Source organism: Leucoraja erinacea, chromosome 14 (genome assembly GCF_028641065.1).
Source record: "Leucoraja erinacea ecotype New England chromosome 14, Leri_hhj_1, whole genome shotgun sequence".
Lineage (NCBI taxonomy): Eukaryota > Metazoa > Chordata > Chondrichthyes > Rajiformes > Rajidae > Leucoraja > Leucoraja erinaceus.
The window spans coordinates 6,148,714-6,173,906 of record NC_073390.1 but is presented as its reverse complement, the minus strand read 5'-3'; the positions used below and the strand labels follow the sequence as shown (position 1 = coordinate 6,173,906).

The 25,193-nt window shown below is 39.6% G+C and overlaps 1 protein-coding gene across 9 annotated transcripts in view; it reads left to right on the top strand.

Moving 5' to 3' along the window:
• The window catches only part of lrch3 (leucine-rich repeats and calponin homology (CH) domain containing 3), a 124,716-nt gene that overhangs the window by 93,318 nt on the left and 6,205 nt on the right, over window positions 1-25,193 (top strand). The window contains exons 15-20 of one of the 9 annotated variants that reach the window (XM_055645434.1): window positions 2,327-2,387; window positions 5,726-5,842; window positions 8,677-8,795; window positions 14,643-14,780; window positions 16,794-16,871; window positions 20,421-22,247. In XM_055645434.1, the coding sequence (XP_055501409.1) occupies window positions 2,327-2,387; window positions 5,726-5,842; window positions 8,677-8,795; window positions 14,643-14,780; window positions 16,794-16,871; window positions 20,421-20,627 (720 nt within the window). In that variant the 3' untranslated portion in view covers window positions 20,628-22,247. Of the gene's footprint in view, window positions 1-2,326; window positions 2,388-5,725; window positions 5,843-5,962; window positions 8,100-8,676; window positions 8,796-13,774; window positions 13,997-14,642; window positions 14,781-16,793; window positions 16,872-20,420; window positions 22,248-25,193 lie in introns of those variants that run through there. The other 8 variants (XM_055645435.1, XM_055645436.1, XM_055645440.1 and 5 more) reach the window with 8 other exon arrangements.

Below are 25,193 nucleotides of genomic sequence, written 5' to 3'. Positions count from 1 at the left end.
TATTTCTTCATTTGGGATTGAAGATTTATATATATTAATTAGCATGTTGATTGTATTTCTGTTCTGCTTATGCAGAAAAGCTCAAAACAATACGTCCATAGTGGTACTTGATTTTGTATAAATTACAAAACTGCAGAACTTCAATCTGCTCTTCTGCCTAATGGGCCTGTCCCACTTAGGCGACTGCAGGAGACTATGCAGCCGCCACATGTTTGCGGGTGGTTGCCGGGGAGTCGCCTTCATGGTCGTGAGGAATTCCCGCATTCTGAGAACTAGTCACGGCCTCATTATGGTCGTCGTGAATTTTTCAACGTGTTGAAAAATTAGCGGTGACTAGAATGAAGCCGCCATGGAGAGTATCGAAAATTCTCGAGCCGTAGGTGGGTCGCCAAGAAGTCCTACCTAATGGGTTGCCAGGAGGTCAAAGGTTCTCGTAGATTGTAGCCAATGCTGACCGGTGAATTTCATTGGCTCATTGGGGGAAAAAAGGTAAGCAGTAGTTTTCAGAACCAAGGATAACCAACCGCTAATGTTAAATGTCCGCGGAGCTTCACAGCCGTGTATCTCTGGCTTCTTAAAAGTTGTTTCCACTCCTTCTCCCCCCTCTTTTAAAGGACTTACCGTACACTGTGCTTTAGCCATCTTTTTGCAGTGCCAACCTTCCTGTTCATTGCAGTGTGTGATTGTTTCACCTTGGCTTTGCTGTTGAGCTTTTTAGGCAGCACTTGGCCTGTTCCCTGCCTGCATAATGGGCTGGTGAAGGAAGCGATGTGTGTGTGTGTGTGTGTGTGTTCGTTCGTGTGTGTGTTCCACTCTGACAGTCGCCATTCCAGCTGCCGGTTTTTCAGGCGACTGCCAGAAACTTGCCATTTGCCGGCAGTCCGCTGAAAAATCACCTAAGTGGGACAGGCCCATAAGACCTTTGAAATTGAAATTTGCTGTGTGAACATTGTTTCTCAAAGAGCCATAGAAACATACAGCACAGAAATGCCGTTTATATTATCTTTAGAAATTACCAGATGATGGAAACCACAATTAATGATTCCTTTTGAGATATTTTCAAATCTTAGCCTAGTTTTAGAAATTGTAAATACTTTTAAGACTATTCCATTCATCATTGCTACCAATCAAATTTTGTCTTAACTTAGCTTTATGTCAGTTAGTCTTGCGGATCTTTTCTCATCAAATCAGCATCAGACATATAAGAATCCTTGCTTTTCCTGCAGTTTTCATTCCTTTTTAGGTATCTTAATGGATAGTGTATAAAACTTGATTTTCAAATATAGTGCAGCTGTGTTGAATTACTTATTATCATAAACCAAGTTGGTGCATCAAATCCATTCAAGAAAATCTTGAAGTTATTTGAACCTGCTGGGATAAATGCGATTCTATTTGTCTTAATACCCTCCTACATAATATGTGCACTATTTTTGCCACAAGGTTTAAACGTTGTTGGTATTTGCATTTTCAGGTGTTTTTTTAAATTTTATTGTGGGTAGGGTCAGACTTGCCTTTGGAGGTTGCTACATTTGAGGTCTTAATTTTAGTTGCTTTATATTTCTGTTTTCCAAGATCAGCTGTATTGTAATTTCTGAAGAAATTTGTTGACCTTTCATAGCTCGACTGAGATCAAGGTCCTTCCTTGCATACTGACACGGCGATCCTTATCTGTAAGATACTTTAAGTGAGGCCTAATATGTCCGCAATCACCACTCTGTTTCCCAACTGAAATAAGTGGATCGCAAAGCTTCAGCCAATTCTATCTCCTTCCTTGCTTTTGACTGGTACAAATGGATTACTACTACCTACAAGGGACATTTTGTTTAAAAAGATGAAGTGCAATGATATAAATACATTTTACTATGTGGTGGAGTTTCAGCAATTTACTGATAACAATTGAATTATGTTACGCTTTCAGTTAGTTTGTATTTATAGAATTAACATTGATTGAGAGGGACGTAAATTATGTTGATGAATTCTGTTCAAGCCCTCAGCAGGCTAATTGACCTATATTACCAAACCTTTGCTGACTGTAACATGCAAAGCACAAAGGCATTGGGGTTTTTTTAACTTTAATTAACTATTATATTTAACCAAATATTATTATTGATTGAACTAATCTCAGTTCCGTTTGCACTTATTCGCTGCTTTGCTTTGAAAGAATATCAAAATATTGACCATGTTTGATGTTGAAGAGGAAGCAATGTGTATTACAGAGAGGCTAATTGTCCATGCTCTGCTATTTTGGTACAGAAATGAGATTCACATTTTTATTTGTCGTCTCTCGTTATTTGTCACATTTTAAACCTTGACTTTTTCCTCATAGAATGAAGACAAAACACCCGTGTCACCAAGTGCCTCTACTGCCCAGTCACCTATACCAATGGGTAAGAGAAAACCTACAGCAGAAAACATTGCAGCACTCCTGTCTATATGCACAATAAAAAAGTGTATTTTGTGTTTTCTTCATTTGATCTCAAGTAAAATGTTTACTTGTTTTTAATCCATATTGATTGAAAATAAGCATTTGAGTAAAGGATAAAGATTCAGTATTATCTATCCACCAGATTAACAAGAAGGCAAGGCAAATCTTTTAAAATGTGCATTAGGTCTGATAATGACAACTTGTTCGTAAATGGAACCCCCTTCAATAATCTATTAACAAATCTATGATTTTTGGAGGTATCATAACATGTGGCTTCACATTTCTTGATAGATTGGTGGTGGGCTCAAGCCTGCAAAAAGAATCAGATTTTTGGGGTAAAAAAGTCTGGGTGATACTGACCTCATTCTGCATTTAATTCACTTGTGGCATTTGGATCTATATTGGTATAATTTAATTTGTCTCAATATCATTTGGACTTAAAGGGAAATTGTATCAATCTGGTACATGGCAAGTGCCATTCATTCTGTCAGTGCTGTTAGGTTCAAACTATTACACTTCCTGTCCTCAGTTGGGTAGCCTACCGATACTTCTGATTTACCAGTGGAAAAAAGCTACTTGGTGAAGAGGTCTTTGAACTTTTGAAACACAATTACAGCAATCCCAGGGCAACATAAGTCATATACTTCTGTGCCTACAGTGCCCTCCATGATGTTTTGGACAAAGACCCATCATTTATTTATTAGTCTCTGTATTCCACAATTTGAGATTTGTAATAGAAAAAAATACGTGGCTAAAGTGCACATTGGCAGATTTTATTAAAGGGTATTTTTACACATTTTGGTTTCACCATGTAGAAATTACAGCTGTGTTTATACATAATGCCCCCATTTCAGGGCACCATAATGTTTGGCACACGTGGCTTCACAGATGTTTGTAATTGTTCAGGTGTGTTTAAATGCCTCCTTAATGCAGGTATAAGAGAGTTCTCAGCACCTAGTCTTTCTTCCAGTCTTTCCATCACCTTTGGAAACTTTTATTGCTGCTTATCAACCAAAGTTGTGCCAATGAAAGTCAAAGACGTCATTTTGAGACTGAGAAACAAGAATAAAAGTGTTAGAGATATCAGCCAAAACTTAGGCTTACCAAAATCAACTGTTTGGAACATCATTAAGAAGAAAGAGAGCACTGGTGAGCTTACTAAGTCTGGGTTTGGCAGGTCAAGGAAGATCTCCACAGCTGATGACAGAAGAATTCTCACTATAATAAAGAAAAATCCCCAAACACCTGTCCAATAGATCAGAAACGATCTTCAGGTGAGGATTTGTCAATGACCACTGTGCAGAACACTTCATGAACAGAAATACAGAGGCTACACTGCAAGATGTAAACCACTGATTAACCGCAAAAATAGGATGGCCAGGTTACATTTTGCCAAGAAGTACTTAAAAGAGTAACCACAGTTCTGGAAAAAGGTCTTGTTGACAGATGAGACGAAGATTAACATATGATGGCAAGAGCAAAGTATGGAGGAGAGAAGGAACTGCCCAAGATTCAAAGTATACCACCTCATCTGTGAAACACGGTGATGGGGATGTTATGGCCTGGGCATGTATGGCTGCTGAAGGTATTGGTTCACTTATCTTCATTGATGATACAACTACTGATGGTAGAAGCATAATGAATTCTGAAGTGTGTAGACACATCCTATCTGCTCAAGTTCAAACAAATGCCTCAAAACTCATTGGCCGGCGGTTCATTCTACAGCAAAACAATTATCCCAAACAATGATCCCATTTACTGCTGAAGCAACAAATGAGTTTTTCAAAGCTAAAAAATGGTAAATTCTTGAGTGGCCAAGTCAATCACCTAATCTGAACCCAATTGAGCATGCCTTTTATATGCTGAAGAGAAAACTGAAGAGGACTAGCCCCCAAAACAAGCATAAGCTAAAGATGGCACCAATACAGACCTGGCAGAGCATCACCAGAGAAGACACCCAGCAACGGTGATGTCCATGAATCCATGAAGCAGTCATTGCATACAAAGGATATGCAACAAAATCATTTCCATGACATTGCTGTGTCCCAAACATTATGGTGCCCTGAAATGGGCGGACTATGTATAACCACTGCTGTAATTTCTACTTGGTGAAACCAAAATGTAGAAAAATGGCCTTTATTAAAATCTGACAATGTGCATTTAAACCACATGTTATTTTCTTTCTATTATAAATCTCAAATTATGGAGTACAGAGACAAATAAATAAATGATGGGTCATTTCCCAAACATTATGTAGGGAACTGTATGTGCCAATTGACTAGAAGCCGCAAAAAAATCTGGGTATATATAACCATTTTCACAAAACAATCCTTCGGTAAAAGAAATAAAACGTGGTAATGCTGGATATAAAAAATCAGTACTGAAAACTGCTAGAAATGCACAGCAGGTTTGGGAAAATTAACATGTTGTATGCAGCAAGTAAAGGATTTTGGTGTGCAGTTGAAAAACAACTTTATTCCCTTTATTCCCGATATTGGGGAAGTCCAGGACAAGGGGTCACAGCTTGAGGATAAGGGGGGAAATCCTTTAAAACCGAGATGAGAAGAACTTTTTTCACACAGAGAGTGGTGAATCTCTGGAACTCTCTGCCACAGAGGGTAGTTGAGGCCAGTTCATTGGCTATATTTAAGAGGGAGTTAGATGTGGCCCTTGTGGCTAAGGGGATCAGAGGGTATGGAGAGAAGGCAGGTATGGGATATTGAGTTGGATGATCAGCCATGATCATATTGAATGGTGGTGCAGGCTCGAAGGGCCGAATGGCCTACTCCTGCACCTAATTTCTATGTTTCTATGTTTAAAAGGTCATTGCTTTTAAACCAATATAGACATAGAAAATAGGTGCAGGAGTAGGCCATTCGGCCCATCGAGCCTGTTCCGCCATTCAATCTGATCATCCAACAGTATCCTGTACCTGCCTTCTCTCCATACCCCCTGATCCCTTTAGCCACAAGGGCTACATCTAACTCCCTCTTAAATATAGCCAATGAACTGGCCTCAATTACCTTCTGTGGCAGAGAATTCCAGAGATTCACCACTTTCTGTGTGAAAAATATTTTCCTCATCTCGGTCCTAAAAGATTTCCCCCTTATCTTTAAACTGTGACCCCTTGTTCTGGAACATATTACAGATACGTCAATTTGTCATGTGTCTAAAACTACAAGGCTATTGTATTATGTTATTTTGATGTTTACCATTTTAATATTTGTGTTTTTCATTTCTATCCCACCTCACCCTATCATCGAATTGTGCTCATTCTTAAACTCCCTTGTTGGGCTGCAGTCCAGCCTGGTCCTCCTTTTCCTGGCTCTTCTGCCCACTCTAACAAACAGCCCACACAAGCGTACCGACCTGAGAGCTTCCTCATGAGAGCGACCATGCGTGATGAAATGAAGAAAGGTAGGTCTAACATGAAAATTAATTGCTAGTAACTCAGTGATCTATTGGAAACTAGATCAATAGCAATGATTGTCGTTTAAACCTTGTTTTTCTGAGTGTGCAGAATTGTTCTGTTATCAGCAGGTAACATGGTAGAAAATGATACTCCAAATATTCATTGATGGGATATGAGCTTTCATTCTTGAACCACTGCAGTCCTTCAGATGTGAGTGTACCTGCAATGCTGTTCGGGAAGGAGAACCAGGATTTTGATCCAACCAGTGATATATTTCCATTGTCGTGATGGTGTGTGGCTTGAGTGGGAAACCTTCATGTGGTGGAGTTCCCACGCTGTTGCTGCCCAAGTAAAAAGCATTTTTTCAGGATGCATCACAGCATGGATTGGGTACAGCTCATTCAGTCTGAAGGAGGGTCTCGACCCGAAACATCACCCATTCCTTCTCTCCAGGGATGCTGCCTATCCCGCTGAGCATTTTGTGTCTATCTTCGATTTTAAATCAGCATCTGCAGTTCTTTCCTGCCCCTTCCATAGACTTAATTCACACCTCACGATACCTCAACAAAGCTACCAGCATTATCAAGGGTGAGTTGCACCCTGACCTCTCCCTCTCCTCCCATCTCATATCGAGCAAAAGGTATAGAAATGTGAAAATGCACACTTCCAGATTCAGGGACAGTTTTTTCCCAGATGTTATCAGACAACACAACTGGAGTGCCGTCCTGAATTACCATCTACCTCATTGGACACCCTCGACTATCTTAAATTGGACTTTACTGGCTTTAATTTGCACTAAATGTTATGCATGTTATTCCCTTTATCATGTATCTGTACACTTTGAATGGATCGATTTTAATCATGTATTGTCTTTTGCGGTCTAGTTAGCATGCAACAAAAGCTTTTCACTGTATCTCGGTACACGTAACAATAAACTAAACTCATAAACGCATGTCATGGGCTTGGAAGGTCCTGTCTATGGAGTTTTAGTGAGTTACTGCAGTATACTTTGTAGATGGAACAAAACTGCTGCAATTGAGTGTCAATGGGTGATTGGTTGTGGATGAGGAGCTATGAGGATACTATGCCTGAATGCTTTCAAGCTGCATGATTGTAGTTACACTTGATTCTTGATAAAGAAGTTACACTCATTGGGACAAGTGGAGAGCATTCCATCTCACTCCTGCCTTGCGCCTTTTATGGGCAGGCTTGGGGAAGTTCGGAGATCTCTCCTCACCGCAGGAATACAAGGTCTGTTCAGTTTCTCGTTTGGAGTAACCTCCAGGATGTGACAGTGCGGGATTCAGTGTTGCTAATGCCATTAACAGCTGGGGGGTGATGACTGGATTTTCTCTTGTTGGATGTTGTCATTGCCTGGCACTTTATGGCACAATTGGTACCACCCATGAACCCACCCTAGATATTAAACGGGTCTTGCTCCATTTGAATATGGACTGAGGAGTCGCAAATGGTTCTGAACATTATGCAACCATCAGCAACATCCCTATATTCCAACTTTATCATTGAAAGAAAGCTATTGCTGAAGCAGCTGGTTGGCCCAAGGACGCTACCCTGAGGAACTGTTGCAGACATCAATATGTTGCCCTCAGCTGTTTTCCTACAACTATCAGGTTGTTGAACTGACCAGCACAATCCTGATCCGACCTGAGCAGCAGAACATGGCGAACCACCTCTTGCATTATCATGGACTAATTCTGTATTTTTTAACTAATGTCTTATTTTTTGCACAGTCTATTCTTTTGACTGTCTTGTAGTATTTATGTGTAATTAATGCACAATTTGTATGTTTGTGTATTGTTTGAGTCTATGTGCCTGTGATAATGCTGCTGACAAGATTTTCAGTGCACCTGTAAGTCATTTTATATAACAATAAACTCAACTTGACTTACAAAATTATACATTGAATGAAGTCTTGTCAGAGAATTCATTTTGAATTGGTGATGGATTTTGATTACAGTTTTCACTAATGTTTTCTTTCAGACTTCAAAATAAATTGCCTCTGCATTAATACATAGACACCATTGGCATCGATGCTTTGGCTGCACAGGTGTTAGTTTCTGAAATTCCTTTCTTAAATCTCTTTGCCTACTGCCAAGATCTTTCAGCACACTATTTTCATCAAAGCTACTAATTTCTCTTCATTGGATTTGTGCCTATTTTATTTAACGTAAATCTGAAGTGGCAAAATATTTTCACCATCACATGTAAGTTGTGGTGCAATATAACATTAAAAAATGCCAATTTGGCTTCCTGAAAGGCTTGGACTTAAACTTGTGGAGAGTTGTAGGTGGAGAGAGTATTGGTCTGATTCCTGTCTGTGCAGATGTCACTGATACCGTCAACCCTCAGGTTGGGATCAAGAGAAATTATTGTATATCATGCTCCTGATGATTTTTTTTATTCCTTTTGGAAATGTTCATGTATTGACGCCAGCTTAAAAACATCAAAAGGTCCAGGTTTCCATTTGAATAATAATTGCCTGGGTCTTGTTTAAATTCAGAAGTAGCAAACATAGAAATAAAGAAGCATTCCTGCATTGAGCAGGTAAGTGCCTTCCGGTGAAAACAAAAGTTGAAGGATCAAGTTGTCTATCTTTTCCCTCTTGTATTCTCCACTAATTGATTTTAAATTACTTGTTCTTGATGATTGCGTTTTGATCAAAGAGAATCAATGTATCATGATGCTTGAAATTATTCAGTCCCATTGAATCTTAATAAAGAAGTTTGAGCCAAAAATATGCACAATATAATTTATACTAACATCAAACTGGAATGGTGCTCTGGTAATAATTTATGCAAAATTGGCTTTTCTTCTCCAGATGGGAATTTTACTGCCTCTCCCTCTGGAGACATTGGCCAGGATTCTGAAATCCCAATGATACTGCAGAAGCAAAAGCAATATGAGGATGAACAGAGAGTAAAGCAGCAGCTAAGGAAGGTAAGCAGTTGTACACTTGCTCTAGCTTGCAATAAATCACAAAAGCATGATCTAATGATAGATCATGGAATATCAATGGATTATACTAACGTGGTAATGATAGAAAGATTTTAAATGTTGTTTTCCTACCAGAAAGATAAATGAACCGTTTATTCACCGATTTGTGCACAGTGATAAATCTGGAATCTTAATATGCTCTTAGAACAAAGCTTAAAGATCTTGTGGTCACCTACTATTCATAATGTTATACAGCACAGAAACAAACCCACCTAACTAATTCGCACTGACCATTAACACTAATCTCACTTTATTCTCCCCACATACTCTCCATCCCTGCCATATTCTACTACTCATGCACACATTAGGGTCTATCCACAAAAGCCAATCAACCTACCAACCGGCATGCCATTGGGCTCGGAGAGGAAATTGGAGCATCTGAAAGAAATTCATGTGGTTACAGAGAAAACATGCAAACTCCACATAGATAGCACCCGAGTCAGGATTGAACACAGGTTGCTGGAGCGAGGCAGTAGTTTTAGTAGCAGCACCACAGTGCCACCTACAATTACTTAAAACTGTGGTCAGTCCCTTTTATATATGTACTGTAGTGGTGAGTATTTGAAGTAGAATGTTATCAGAGACAACATCAATAGCATTGTTCCCATCATCAAGGAAATCGGAGTTTTTCTTAATAATTGGTACTTTTACTTCACTTCCTTCACTTTTTCGCTGATAAAATCAGCACCATCTATCAATCTTTATCCCCTGTACCCGACTCCCCAGCATCTACTCCACCACCTACCAAGGCCCCTCCTTTCAACATCTCCACTGACCTCCTTACCCCTCCTCCACAATGCTTCCTCTCCCAGTTTGACCTGGTCACCCCTACTGAAATCTCCAAACTCATCAGCTCTTCCAAACCTGCTCCCTCGACCCTCTCCCCACTCCCCAGCTGAAGTCCTGCCTCCCCGTTCTCTGCCCCCACCTCACTAATCTCTTCAACTCCTCATAGAAACATAGAAATTAGGTGCAGGAGTAGGCCATTCGGCCCTTCGAGCCTGCACCGCCATTCAATATGATCATGGCTGATCATCCAACTCAGTATCCCGTACCTGCCTTCTCTCCATACCCCCTGATCCCCTTAGTCACAAGGGCCACATCTAACTCCCTCTTAAATATAGCCAATGAACTGGCCTCAACTACCCTCTGTGGCAGAGAGTTCCAGAGATTCACCACTCTCTGTGTGAAAAAAGTTCTTCTCATCTCGGTTTTAAAGGATTTCCCCCTTATCCTTAAGCTGTGACCCCTTGTCCTAGACTTCCCTAACATCGGGAACAATCTTCCTGCATCTAGCCTGTCCAACCCCTTAAGAATTTTGTAAGTTTGTCCCAAGGAATTGTCCCCTCCGCTTTCAAAACTGCTGCTGTCACACCAATCTTAAAGAAACCTGGTCTTGATCCCTCCTCTCTCATTAACTACCGCCCAATCTCAAACCTCCCCTTTCTCTCAAAAACCCTGGAGCGTATCGTTGCGTCGCAACTTCATTCCCACCTCCTTGCGTATAACCTATTTGAACCCCTCCAATCTGGCTTTCGCCCCCTCCATAGCACAGAAACTGCTCTCCTCAAAGTCCTCAACGACCTCCTCTCCTTTGCTGACACTGGTTCCCTCAATATCCTCATCCTCCTCGACCTGAGTGCAGCCTTCGATACAATGAACCATAACATCCTACTCACCAGACTTGGGGACCTTGGCATTGAAGGTTCTGCACTCAGCTGGCTCTGTTCCTACCTTTCCAACAGATCCCACTTCATCTCTCTCCATAACCACACCTCTGCTACAGCCACAGTCACTCAAGGCGTTCCCCAAGGCTCCGTATTCGGCCCCCTCCTCTTCATCATCTACATCCTCCCCCTTGGTCAGATACTCCGCCACTTCAACCTGGACTTCCACTGTTACGCCGATGACACCCAGATCTACCTCGGCACCAAATCCCCCCACAGCCCCCCCCACCTCCCTCTCTCTCTCCCATATCAACTCCTGTTTGTCAGCTATAAAAACCTGGATGTAACATAACTTCCTCAAACTCAACAGCGATAAAACAGAATTCCTCCTCATAGGCTCCAAATCCACACTCAGCAAAATCAATAACCCCACTCTCACCATCGACGGCACCACTGTCTCCCCATCTCCCCAGGCCCGCAACCTTGGCGTGATCTTTGATTCCACCCTCTCCCTCGAGCCTCGCATCCGCCATGTCATTAAAACCTCCTTCTTTCACCTCCGCAACATCGCGAAAATCAGACCCTCTCTCACACCTCCCGCTGCTGAAAGACTCATCCATGCCTTCATCTCCTCCCGACTGGACTACTGCAACTCACTTCTCCTTGGCATCAGCTCCACCTACATCAACCGACTCCAACATGTCCAGAACACAGCCGCCCGACTCATCACCCACACCAAATCCTGGCATCACATCACTCGTCCTCAAACAACTTCACTGGCTTCCCATCTCCCACCGGATCACCTACAACATCTTGGTCCTCACCTACAAAGCCCTCCACCATCTGGCTCCCCCCTATCTCACTGACCTCCTCTCCCCCTACCAACCCTCACGGTCCCTCAGATCCACATCAGCCAGTCTTCTCTCCATCCACAAGTCCAACCTCCGCAGTTTTGGGGACAGAGCCTTCTCCAGGGCAGCTCCCAGGCTCTGGAACTCCCTCCCCCAATTGATCCGCAATTCCGTGTCCCTCACCATCTTCCAGTCCCGCCTCGAGACCCATCTCTTCACCTCTGCCTATCTTTAGCCCCACGTCCCCCTCCCTTTTCATCTGTGCTTGAATTGCCTCATATTGTGTTTTGAATTGAATTCTGTCTTTAATTTGTGTACTAGTCATGTCTCTACTATTTACTTCATTCCGCTTGCATGTTTTTCCTCTACTTGATAAATTTTTGTAAGGTGTCCTTGAGACTCTTGAAAGCCGCCCATAAATAAAATTTATTATTATTATTATTATTTACATCCTCTCTCCTTTATTGCAGTTTCTCCATAAAGAACAATGTTCATCCCTTTCGTGCCACATAATTTAATTCCCCACTTAATAGCTTGAAAATTTTAAACAGTTAATTAAATAATTCTGAGGAATAGCTAGCATTGGTGATGAATTTTGGCATGAAATAGCACCTAGTTCTTTCATCTCCTGAATGAAAATAAATCTGCATTGTTTTCCTGTGTAGTCTGTATGTACTTCCATTTCTAGAATAGTATGGTTGGCTCTTAACTGCCCTCTGAAATAGGTTGACAAGCCACTAGGTACATGGAATCAATGTAGTGACTAATGGGGTGCCGCAAGGCTCAGTGCTGGGACCCAGGGTATTTACAATAGATATTAACGATTTAGACAAGGGAACTAAATGTAACATCTCCAAGTTTGCGGATGATACAAAGCTGGGTGGCCGTGTGAACTGCGAGGAGGATGCTTCGAGTCTGCAGGGTGACTTGGATAGGTTGGGTGAGTGGGCAGATGCATGGCAGATGCAGTTTAATGTGGACAAATGTGAGGTTATCCACCTTGGTGGCAAGAACAAGAAGGCAGATTATTATCTGAATGATGTCAGTTTGGGAAAAGGGGAATTGCAACAAGACCTGGGTGTCCTTATACAGTCATGAAAGTAAGCATGCAGGTACAGCAGGCAGTGAAGAAAGCAAATGGCATGCTGGTCTTCATAGAGAGGGGATTTGAGTATAGGAGCAACGAGGTCCTACTGCAGCTTTACAGGGCACCGGTAAGACCACAGCTGGAGTATTGTGTGCAGTTTTGGCTCCTAATTTGAGGAAGAACATTCTTGCTGTTAAGGGAGTGTGGCATAGGTTCACGAGGTTAATTCCCGGGATGGCGGGACTGACATATGATGAAAGAATGGGCATGTATTCACTGGAATTTAGAAGGATGAGAAGGGATCTTATAAAAACCATATAACATTCTTAAAGGATTAGACAGACTAGATGCAGGAAAAATGGTCCTGATGTTGGGGAAGTCCAGAGCCAGGGGTCACAGTTTAAGAATAAGGGCTAGGCCATTTAGGACTGAGATGAGGAAAAACGTTTTCGCCCAGAAAGTTGTGAATCTGTGGAATTCTCTGCCATAGAAGGCAGTGGAGGCCAATTCACTGGATGTTTTCAAGAGAGAGTTAGATTTAGCCCTTATGGCTAATGTAATCAAGAGATATGGGGAAAAGCAGGAACAGGGTACTGATTTTGGATGATCAGCCATGATCAAATTGAATAGTGGTGCTGGCTCTAAGGGCCGAATGGCCTACTCCTACACCTATTTTCCATGTTTCTAACATTAAATTATCAATTTTGCCCGTAGTACCCAACGGCTATGCATGAATAGAAAAGAAAATTTGATTTTTTTCTTCTTTTACTTCCATTTTGAGCACCTGGTTTGGGTCTTTTTTTTAAATAATTTGCATGTTGGTCCCAGAAAAACATATTTAAGGCACAATGAGAGTGTTTTCATTTCTGACATCAACCTATTTTTAATGAAATTGCCAACACTGCTAATTATTATAAGGGGGCGCTGTCCTGTGCGCGGCTGCCCTGCCAGCAGTTGTCTGTCTTTTCACCGTTTTATTTTTATTTTTAGTTAGTTAAAGTGTTTTGTTGGAGTCGTCTAGAATTTTTTGTTGTGGCGGGCTGGGGGGGGGGGGGGGGGGGGAGGGGAGGGGGGACTGCCTTTCAGGGTCCCTACCTGGTCGGAGAGGCAGCTTTTCCCCGGGCTGCAGCTTCGACCCGTCCTCGCGGCCTACCAAGTCAAGTCAAGTTTATTTCTCACATACACATACAAGATGTGCAGTGAAATGAAAGTGGCAATGCTCGCGGACTTTTGTGCAAAAGACAAACAACCAAACAACCAAACAACTATAAACACAATCGTAACACACATATTCTTTTACATAATAAATAATGGAAGGACCTGGAGTGACGTTTCCTGTCGCGGACCGCCCAGAACCTCGGCTTCGGCGGCGGCACAGCGCTGGAGCGCTATCGTGGAGCGGGCGTTGCCTTGCCTGGGTCGCCGCGCTGGAGCTCCGGTGAGCTGAGACCGCCGGGAACAACATCGTGGAGCTGCGGGACTGTGGAGCGACCAGCTGCGGGCGGCAGCGCCGAACTTTACACCGGGAGCCTGGGATCTCGCGACGAGATCGCCAGTTGTGGAGCTCCATCTGGCGCGGCCTTGTCGGCTTCGGAAGCCGCGGCCTCCAGGGTTCCCATGCCGCTGTGAGGACTCTCCCGACGCCGGAGTACCACCACCCGGCGAGAACGGCCAGGAACATCGGGCCTCCGTAGAGGCAACTGTGGAGGCATCAATAGGCCCGACTATGGGTGAACTGGGGTTGGGGACTGGACTTTGTGCCTTCCCTCATGGTGGGAGCCATTGTGGGGGGATGTTCTTTGTGTTTAAGACTCTCATTGGTGTTATGTCTGTATTCATTTTTTGTATGCTGCAAAATGTCAAAAAGCATTTCACTTCATTACACCTCAGTGTATGTGAATGTGACTAATAAAAACCTTTAAATACTTTGAATATTGCCTCAAAAACCTGTTCTTTTTTTCTTGTGTTTTTATATGGCCCAGTTCATAGTGGACATTTGCTGATACAAAATGACTTCACTAGACATAAAATAAAATTATCGTATTTGACCAGCCTGTGTTGGATTTAAGCCATTGGTGCAGAACTAAAAATCCAGTGTATCATTTAATCCTCTACACACTGTCTATTACAAGAAGCATTTGCTAACAATCAAGCATTGTCCAACTCTCACTGATTTATTTTTCAGAACATTGAAACACGGTTAAAGGTTTTGCTCCCAAGTGATCTTGGAACAGCACTCACAGATGGTGTTGTCCTCTGCCATCTGGTTAATCATGTGAGACCACGGTCAGTCCCGAGTATACATGTCCCATCTCCAGCAGTGGTGAGTATTCTGAAAACTCATGCTATCAGAAGTGTCCACAACGATATCTTGACAGTGTCAGTTTTCACGTACACATGGGGCATCCAGCTCTCCAGCTTTACCACTTCCTATCCTATCTTGACCCTCCCACCCCCATTATCTATAAATTATCAGACGTCTAACATGAGCACAAAAATCCTCTAACTGAATATTGGGAAGACAAAAGCCATTGTCTGTATTGATCTTTGTTCACGTAACTTTCTAGCAACGAGTCAGATTGTTCATAAGCCTGGTTTTGTATTTCACCTATGGCTATTTTCTCTAGAGAAATAAGCGCTCTTTATTGTGCACCTATTTTTCCCTCCTAAAAGAACCCCTTTATCTCCTGATCAATGTTATTACTTACCCTCAGCCTGGTTTACAGCCTCCTATGGTTATCTTTGCTCCAGCTGACTATGCCTAGTAATCTAAACACGTCCTAAATCTATTTATTGCCTCTCCTAGCATGACACTTAATTTACAATAGACAATAGGTGCAGGAGTAGGCCATTTGCCCCTTCGAGCCAGCACCGCCATTCAGTGTGATCATGGCTGATCATCCCAATCAGTACCCTGTTCCTGCCTTCTCCGCATATCCCCTGTGCTATTTTTAAGAGCCCTATTTAGCTCTCTCTTGAAAGCATTGAGAGAACCTGCCTCCACCGCCCTCTGAGGCAGAGAATTCCACAGACTCACCACTCTTTGTGAGAAAAAGTGTTTACTCGTCTCCGTTCTAAATGGCTTGCTCCTTATTCTTAAACTGTGGCCCCTGGTTCTGGACTCTCCCAACAGTGGGAACATGTTTCCTTCCTCCAAGCCCTTAACAATCTTATACGTTTCAATGAGATATCCTCTCATCCTTCTAAACTCCAGAGTGTACAATCCCAGCTGCTCCATTCTCTCAGCATATGACAGTCCCACCATCCCGGGAATTAAGCTTGTAAACCTACACTGCACTCCCTCAATAGCAAGAATGTCCTACCTCAAATTAGGGGACCAAAATTGCACACAATACTCCAGGTGTGGTCTCACCACCGTGCTCCCCAATACGTCTCTGACCTGCTGCTACCATACACTCCTTCCCGGTCACTTCGTTCCTCCTCAGCTGCAATTTTAACTGTCCCCACATTTAGACTCAGCACCATGGGTGCCAGAGCCTTCAGCTGCTCTGCCCCACGTCTCTGGAGCACTCTCCCACCTCCCATCCGTCACCTGGACACTATCGATCAATTCAAATCACAACTCAAAACACACCTGTTTAGATTAGCATAGCCGACATAACTTCCACCATGTTCACCCTGATTTTAATTACTTAAAATGTTTTGTGTATTTTTTGTTTTTGTTTTTTGTTTTTAATCAACTTGATTTTAATATTGATAAATGTATTGTGATTTTATGTCCAATAAGGTGTCCTTGGGTGTCCAGAAAGGCGCCAGCAAATAAAATGCATTATTATTATTATTTTACTAGGGCTCTGTACAACTGCAGAAGGACCTCTTTGCTCCTATATTCGTTTCCTCTTGTTATAAAGGCCTTCACTACATTGGCCTGTACCTTCAATACATTGGCCTATTTTCTCATCATACTTTTCCAGTATGTAAACTCCTGTGTTGCAAATCACATGTTGCAAATTTGCCAAGTTCTTATAATTTCCAGAATTTTCTCCATTAGATCCCCTTCATGGCTTCACCTTGCCCATGTAAACCATATTTAAATAACACCATCTAACACACCTGCTAGAAATAATTGCTGCCTCCATCTTTCTTTCTACCTGTTTGACTGACATCAAGGTCTTTAACATATTATTTTTATTATATTTTCTATGTATGTAAAACTGCACCAAGTAATTCGGCACTAGAATGGGTTCTCTGAATATATTTTGTGGCCTTATCTCAATGCCCACTTCCTATTATTTTATCGAACACTCCAATACCCTATCTACACTGTACGGAACCCTGACTTGAGTTTACTAGCTTGTTCAACTTTTGGTTGCAGCCCAAACTGACAATGGCAAAATGCAGACGAAATGTGGAGAATTTCTTAGAGGCGTGTAAGAAAATAGGTGTACCACAGGTATGTGTGCTTCTGTTTTATAGATTATTCCACGTCTGCTTTACTGCAAATTTAGTTGAGTGCTGTCACACAATTGATTTGCCATTTTAGTCAGCTGCTAATGATGTCAACGTGATCCTTGCTAAATCAAAGTCGTCACCATCCAGTCACATTTTTTGAAAAAAGATCTGAAACTAATAATTATTATTGTGATTGTTGCTCAGTTCTCCCTCGTATCGATTCTCTGACCCAAACGTTGTACTCTCTCTACACATCATTTCCTTGTACGTACTGCTCAAGCCTTGTGATTTCCCATTGATTTCCTTCTATAATTTGTTTTTCCACCTCTTTCCTATTTCATTAGTCAGTCTGACATTCTCCATCTCCTACTCTTCCCTATTATGACCTGAATTGAAATGTTCATTTCCAGTACCTGTTCTCTGTTGAACACTCTACCTTCTGTCTCAAATTCCAACTACTCTGTTCCATGAGCTCTCCCATCGTGCACACTATAGCTCCCATTTTCCCCCTCTCTAACAATGGGACGGAGTGCAACACACTACTTGAGATTTCATAGTGCTATTAATTCTTTATTTTAAATTAATGATTAATTTTAATTTACCACAACATGGACATATTCAAATAAGTCAATTAACAAAATTTGGTTTTGATATAGTATTGGTATAGTAGTGAGCGGCACAACTGGTAGTGTTACTGCTTCACAATGCAAGAGTCCTGGGTTCGATCTTGAGTTTGTGTGCTGTCTGTGGAGTTTGCACGTTCTCCCTGTGACCACGTGGGTTTCCTACGGGTACTCAAGTTTTCTCCCACATTGCAGAGACGTGTGGGTTTGTATGTTAATTGGCCTCTATAAATTGCCCCTAGTGTGTATGGAATGGATGCAAAATTGGGATAACATAGAACAAGTGTGAACGGGTGGTCAGTGTGGAATCAGTGGTAATGAAGGGCCTGTTTCCATACTGCCACTGTCCGTCGCTGTCTCTATTCTAGGGCTTATGGCATTGAAATTTCTATCTATTTACAGAGAGAACTTTGATTTAAATAAATAAAAAAGAGAAAATGTTTTTGGAAAAATTCAGCAAGTCAAAAAAAAAGAAACTGAGTTAATGGTTCAGTTAATGCTTCAATGCATTCCATCAACTACTGAGTGTTTCCACCATTTTCTACTCACATTGCTGAGTTCCTGACTATTTCTGATGGGGGGGTTTTCCATCGGTTTCAAGAAACAAAGTTGAATTCTCTTTTTATTTACTTGGTTTTGCACAATAGGGTTGAATTATAGAATGATAACTAAATATTTCATTACAAATATAACTGGCATTAATAGTTTACTAATAACAGCATATGACTTTTTAAAATATATATATATATATATATATATAGTTAACTGTAAATAAGCAATTGCAATGCTAGATTAAGCTGATGTTTTTATACATTGGATCGGTGTAAGTTTACCGATATCTATAATTGTGTCTTCATAGTTTTGCTTCTGTGATACATTTTTTTAAGTTGAAATGATCTTCAAAGGAGTTTGCATTTGCAATTTGGACACATTTTAAGTATGAGGACTTCCCTCAATTCAGCAATTGTGTGTATTCAGTCAGTCAGATCCCCTGTCTAGTATTAAGTTTACATTCTGGATCACGATGCAATTAAATTATAGTTTTTCTTTGTCAAGTAACTTGAATCTTTTGACTGCATGAGCTGAAGGAAAATTACTTGTAACATGTCGTAACTTAACACACTGATTGTACACCAGATTTTAATGTCCCCACTTTCTACAAACTAGTTGGCACTGTTTGAGCACAGCATTGAACATTTATTTCTTTCAAAATAAGAAGTATTCCTTCTAGGTACATCTTTAACTGGTGGAATGCAGCAGATCAGGCCAAGAACAATGACAATAGATTTATTTTAAAATATATATATATATATATTAATATGCTCTTTGCCGGGTTCACTACCTACGATTGTCATTGTTAATTCCACCAGGTATATAATCAATAAAATGGTGTACTTCATTGGCACCATTTTATTGAACACAGATTAATTGGAATAAAACAACAAATCTTATGGATTATTCTGAACAGTTTTGTGGCAGATCATTAATAATTATGTATTTTGCCACTTGTACAATATGAAGTAACTGAGAAACTACAGAAATAAGCCATCTACCAAAATGGTCATTCTCTAATCCGTTCTTTCATGGTTTTCTTAAATATGTGTTTATCTGGTTGAAATGGTTTTGCATTAGGGTTAACAATAAAAGACTGCATCCAACTTAACACCTGTACCATGATGTATTTGAAACGTGTTATGTTTCTAAGACTAGTCTTAAAATGCTTTTTCTCTGATTCTGGAGATTGGTTGAAAAAGAAATTTAATAATGAAAACAATGGTGGCTGCAAATTAAAATATTTATTTATATTTTGAGAACAAAAGGTAGGAAATCGGTAGATGTTTTCATATTTATAAATTATATAAAGTAAAAATCTCCCGTTTTTACATGCCAGATCTGATCTACGAGGGATGTTGGATGACCTCTTTGGCAGCTTGCACCTATTCTTTTTGCAACTAATTGCTATCCATTTCACAAATCATTCTTCCTCTGAATCTACCCTTGGAATCTATGTGGTGCTGCACTTGTTTCCTCTCATTGTGCTTAGTTTATGGAAAATCTAATGAAATACTATCAGAACTGTTGTCATGTGTAAAGATTGCATCTAACAGCTGTAACTTCTGCTTATTTTGTGAAAATTATAACAAACAACAGTTAAAAACATTTTAAAATATTCTAAATAATGATGCCCTTTCAAAAGACAAGTAATAGCTCCTGGGTTTGAGTATATAAGAATAAGAAAATCAAATTATGACATTTATTTTATGCTTTAGTGCTAACGAAATTCTTCATTTGTGGTATAAAGCCTCTATCATCCAAACATTGTTTTCCACAGAGGAACTTTTGTTGTATTCCACTAGTTAATCAATTATTGCAATCTTTAATTTTACAATAGATGTGAAATAAAATGAGCAATCAGTCTATTATTTCCCTGCTCTAATTTAGCAACGGTGTGGTACAGTGCAAACTATCCTGGCTGTCAACTACAAATGTTCCAGTGGCAATTAAAACCATTCATGCAGCTACAACAGTGACATGCCAAGCCTATCGTTGAAACTTAAATTTTATTATAAAAATGTAGTTAAAATATAGTCTAACATCTAGAACAATGCAGTCCTATGTAAACAGAAGTTCCATCATATAGAAATATTTGGTCTAAGATTCTCTGACGAATCCATAAATCTTAGAAAATCTCTCAATATGAGAAAGGAACAAAAAAAAGAGCTGCTAATTAAATACAGTGTGAGAAAACTAATTCAGCATTTAAACTAGATACTGGCATCTTGAAATTAATTGTGCCGTCTGCGTTTATTGTGCATGGCTTTGAAACGAGGCAAAGGTAAAAGTAATGCTAAGTAAATGTTGCATGCTGATTTTCTCAACTAATTTTTCTTTGTCGTTTCTCTCCTCACTCACTGAAACATTGGAAGGATGACCTTTGCTCTTCATCTGATGTGCTCCAAGCCAACCTCCTCAGCACTCAAAAGACGGTTGACATGCTACTGACTTTGGGAGCAAGCATAACCAATCCTGTTCTTGCCCCACTCTCTGGTGGCCAGCTTGCAGGCTTTGCTCTCTTTTACATCAATGTTATGCTTCTGCTTTTTGCTCTGTACCATTGGGTCACTGCATTCTAATTAGAAGAGAAGGTATGTGCAAGGGAAAGGAGGAGAGAGAGGGAGCTTGTAAAGTGAACTGCGCTACTGATTTTGGTTGAAAACGTTCCATAGAAAATGTTTTCTAGTACTTTAAGATATTATTTTTAATAGAGATCAATGATTAGATTTCTAATATTTTTGAGAATGAACCATTCATAGTGCCTTCATACCATTTATTTTGGCATTTTGTGGATATTTAAGCCGTTCCAATGTTTTTTACTCATTCAGTCTTCTCAACACACTGTCTGGCTGAAGCATTCGTGCATGCACACTCACTAAAAAGAAACTTAAATAATTGTCAAGACTATTTGCAACTATTTTGATAATCAGATTAAAATATTTCCAAAATAATAAGACTTGTTTCTTACACTTTTATTGGGGAGAGTTCTAAGGATAGGACTTCTTGTTTGGGTTACATATTAAGTAGTTACTATGAGCATGAGCAAAACTTTTTGAATTGTAGTTGTAAAAAGACAGTGTTATTTTCCAAAACAATTCCATTGTAGTCTGTCCTACTACGATCCCTTTGGATTATATTTCAATCCTGTGATTGAATTGATTATTTTAAGTTGAATAGTCCTGTCATTTATTGTGTAGTTGAGTAGCTTGCGTAAACATTGTAGATTGCAGAAGCTTTGATTATCTTCACTTACTGTGAATCTATTTTGCATATATAAACATGCAAAAATTCAAGATGAAAAAAACGGCTCATGTATCCCTGCCTTTATCTTTTTATTATTGGCTGTATATATTATGGTTAAAGTACAACTGCTGGATTGTTCTGTTGAAAGCCATAGCAAGAATAGGTTCAGAAGCAGTTGGTCTGTTTATTTTGGAAAAAATAATTGATTTTAGAAAATCTATCTAGAATATTTGAATGCATCAAGTGTAACCACCTTGTTCCTGTCCTCATGGATGAGGCTCTACCAACTTTGAATACTGTTCAAATGCAGTGTGTTTTTAAGTAATTTCTGCCTGCTTTCAGGAAATAAATAACATTCATCATAACTTTATGCAACAAAATGTAATCAAAATTAATGGAGTTGTGATTGGCTTAACTAGGAATAGACAAAACCTTCTGCTTAAGAACCTGTGTATTGTAAGAGCAAAACTTGCTTGCTTTTCTCAGGGACAGGTATCTTGCCTAACCAAATACATAACTGATAGTTTAGTTTATATTTGGCATTTACAATGTCTTTTGATTTCATCGGAAAAAAATTACCTCCACTGATGGAAAATTGAAACATTAAAGATAATTTATGTTTTAAAAAGACTGGCTTCTTGTATAACGCCTTGTAATGATCAATGGTGGATGAAGCAAATATTATTGAATCTTTGCTCAAAAGTACAATTACTTTTCTTAGATGACTTACATAACCAGCTCCTAACTAGCGTTGCTCGTCATTCATTTGTGCCTACTTTCATGGACGGCAGTAAAAATTATACAATTTGCAAAATAGCAAAACATTTTGCATGCTCTATTCAGAGTAGTTGACATTTAACTGGAGATAATTGTATTGGTACCTGTAATTAGGTCACTGAAAATAATTTTGTGTTTGTCATACTTAGGTATATAATAACTGATTAAATCCTTTTTTTAAATTTCTCATATTAATGACAGTAAGTCTTACCCCTGTACTGTCCCGAAGATGAAATCAATCATGACATTTTTCAAAGGAGAATACACAAGAAAAGCAATAGTTGTGATTTGTTTACACAATGCTCAATAATGCAAGGCTGTACTTCTGACACCTAACTTAAGAACTGCCAAAGGGAATACAAGCCATTCGAAGAAATAAATGGCCTTGTTTGAATTTTGATCTTCATTATCATCCTTACCATCGCTCCCGCTGGGGAATGATTTTGCGATGAGAGCATACCCACTTGCTGGATGTTTGCCATGTGAAACTTTAAAGTGACTACCAATGGGATGTTCAAACATAATCAACCATCACTGCTTTGGCCATAACATTTCAGGAATCACAATATACATACACCCCTTTCAAACAGGATAGATGTCAGCAGTAGAATGCTGGGCTGATTTATTTTTTCATACCCCAATCTTCAGCTCCATTGCTCTCTAACAAACTTATTTGTTTTGCTTCCAATGAGAATTTAACCCTAGACCTTTACAAGCTGTACAGCACAGGGCTCTACCAGTTAATACGTTTTACCGCTCAACTAGCAAAGGATTTCTGTAAAAAATAATTTTAATAGTCAGCTAAATAATGTTTCCCCATTAAATAACCAACATGATTTGTAATGTGTCACTTTTTTGAAGAATCAGTAGATAATATTCTGTATTCATATAATTCAGTTTTATGAGAATTTAAGAATTTTTAAACACTTAGTCTCTTTAGTTTGAGCGTAGTGACTTCAATACTAAAAAATGCAAATTGTCAGAAATCTTTGGTAGAGCAGTCAGGATATATAAAATGAGAAACAGTGAGCAATATTGTTGACTGTAATACTGCAAGCGAGAATCTATAAATAATTATATTTTAGAAATGAAGGTTTTAATAATTAATGCATTGTCTAGTGAACAAATAGCATATTTAAAATTTCCTGATGCCATAACATTTGTATTAAAAAAAAAACCCAATTCATATGTTTCTTTTTATTAGGAAGAGACTGCTATTGATCAATTGTAAACATAATTCATGTTTGTGGAGTGAAAAATAATAAATTTAAATCACTTATTTTTCTCTGGGAATGTTATGTTTTGACCATAATTGATTTTTATCACATTATATTCCCATATTTGTTTGAAAGCAAGCTTGTTAGAAATTATTAAAACAAGAAGTAGTTTCAGCTTTAGAGGACAAAGTCGATCATTATTCAGATGAGGAAAGGGATGAGTAATACATCTGCAGTGTCTTCCAATAGATAACCTTAAGTCTGGATCTGTACTATTGTATGAAAAAAATAGGTGGTGCATTTGCAAGAAACTCAGTTGTAACATTATAGTTGAGATTCATCCAGGATATTGATTGTTGCCTCTGAGATTTTTAAATTGGAATTGGGTAAATGACTCACTAAAGTGCTTTTAACCATGCATGGGGAGGATGAAAAGTCTATCAATAAAATACTAACCTAATATAATATATATTTTTAAAACTTTTATTTTATTCACACAAAGGCCACAGCCAACAGGACAAGCCAGAATTGGGAATTATGTATCTAAAATTCATACAGTTTAGAGCAAAGTTTATACAGTGCCATCCATAATGTTTGGGACAAAGACCCATCGTTTATTTATTTGCCTCTGTACTCCACAATTTGATATTTGTAATAGAAAAATTCACATGTGGTTAAAGTGCACATTGTCAGATTTTAATAAAGGCCATTTTTATACATTTTGGTTTCACCATGTAGAAATTACAGCGGTGTTTATACATAGTTCCCCCATTTCAGGGCACCATAATGTTTGGGACACAGCAATGTCATGTAAATGAAAGTAGTCATGTTTAGTATTTTGTTGCATATCATTGTCTTGCTGTAGAATGAACCGCCGGATAATGTGTTTTGAGGCATTCGTTTGAACTTGAGCAGAGTTCAGAAGTATACACTTCAGAATTTATTATGCTACTACCATCAGCAGTTGTATCATCAATGAAGATAAGTGAGCTAGTACCATCAGCAGCCATACATGCCCAGGCCATAACACCTCCACAATCATGTTTCACACATGAGGTGATATGTTTTGGATCCTGGGTAGTTCCTTCTCTCCTCCATAATTTGCTCTTGCCATCACTCTGATATTAGTTAATCTTCGTCTCATCTGTCCACAAGACCTTTTTCCAGAACTGTGGTTGCTCTTTTAAGTACTTCTTGGCAAACTGTAACTTGGCCATCCTATTTTTGCAGCTAACCAGTGGTTTGTACCTTGCAGTGTAGCCCTCTGTATTTCTGTTCATGAAGTCTTCTGCAGACAGTGGTCGTTGACAAATCCACACCTGACTCCTGAAGAGTGTTTCTGATCTGTTGGACGGGTGTTTGGGGTTTTTTCTTTATTATAGAGAGAATTCTTCTGTCATCAGCTGTAGAGGTCTTCCTTGGCCTGCCAGACCTTTTGCGATTAGTAAGCTCACCAGTGCTCTCTTTCTTCTTGATGATGTTCCAAACCGTTGATTTTGGTAAGCCTAGGGTTTGGCTGATGTCTCTTAACAGTTTTATTCTTGTTTCTCAGCCTCATAATGGCATATTTGACTTCCATTGGCACAACTTTGGTCCTCATGTTGATAAACAGCAATAAAAGTTTCCAAAGGTGATGGAAAGACTAGGTAGGTGCTGAAAGCTCTCTTATACCTGCATTAAGGAGGCAATTAAACACACCTGAACAATTACAAATGCATGTGAAGCCATGTGTACCAAACATTATGGTGCCCTGGAATGGGGGGACTATGTAATACAGCTGTAATTTCTACATGGTGAAAACAAAATGTATAAAGAATATCCTTTAATAAAATCTGACAATGTGCACTTTAACCAAATGTGATTTTTTAAAAATTATAAATCTCAAATTGTTGAGTACAGGGGCAAATA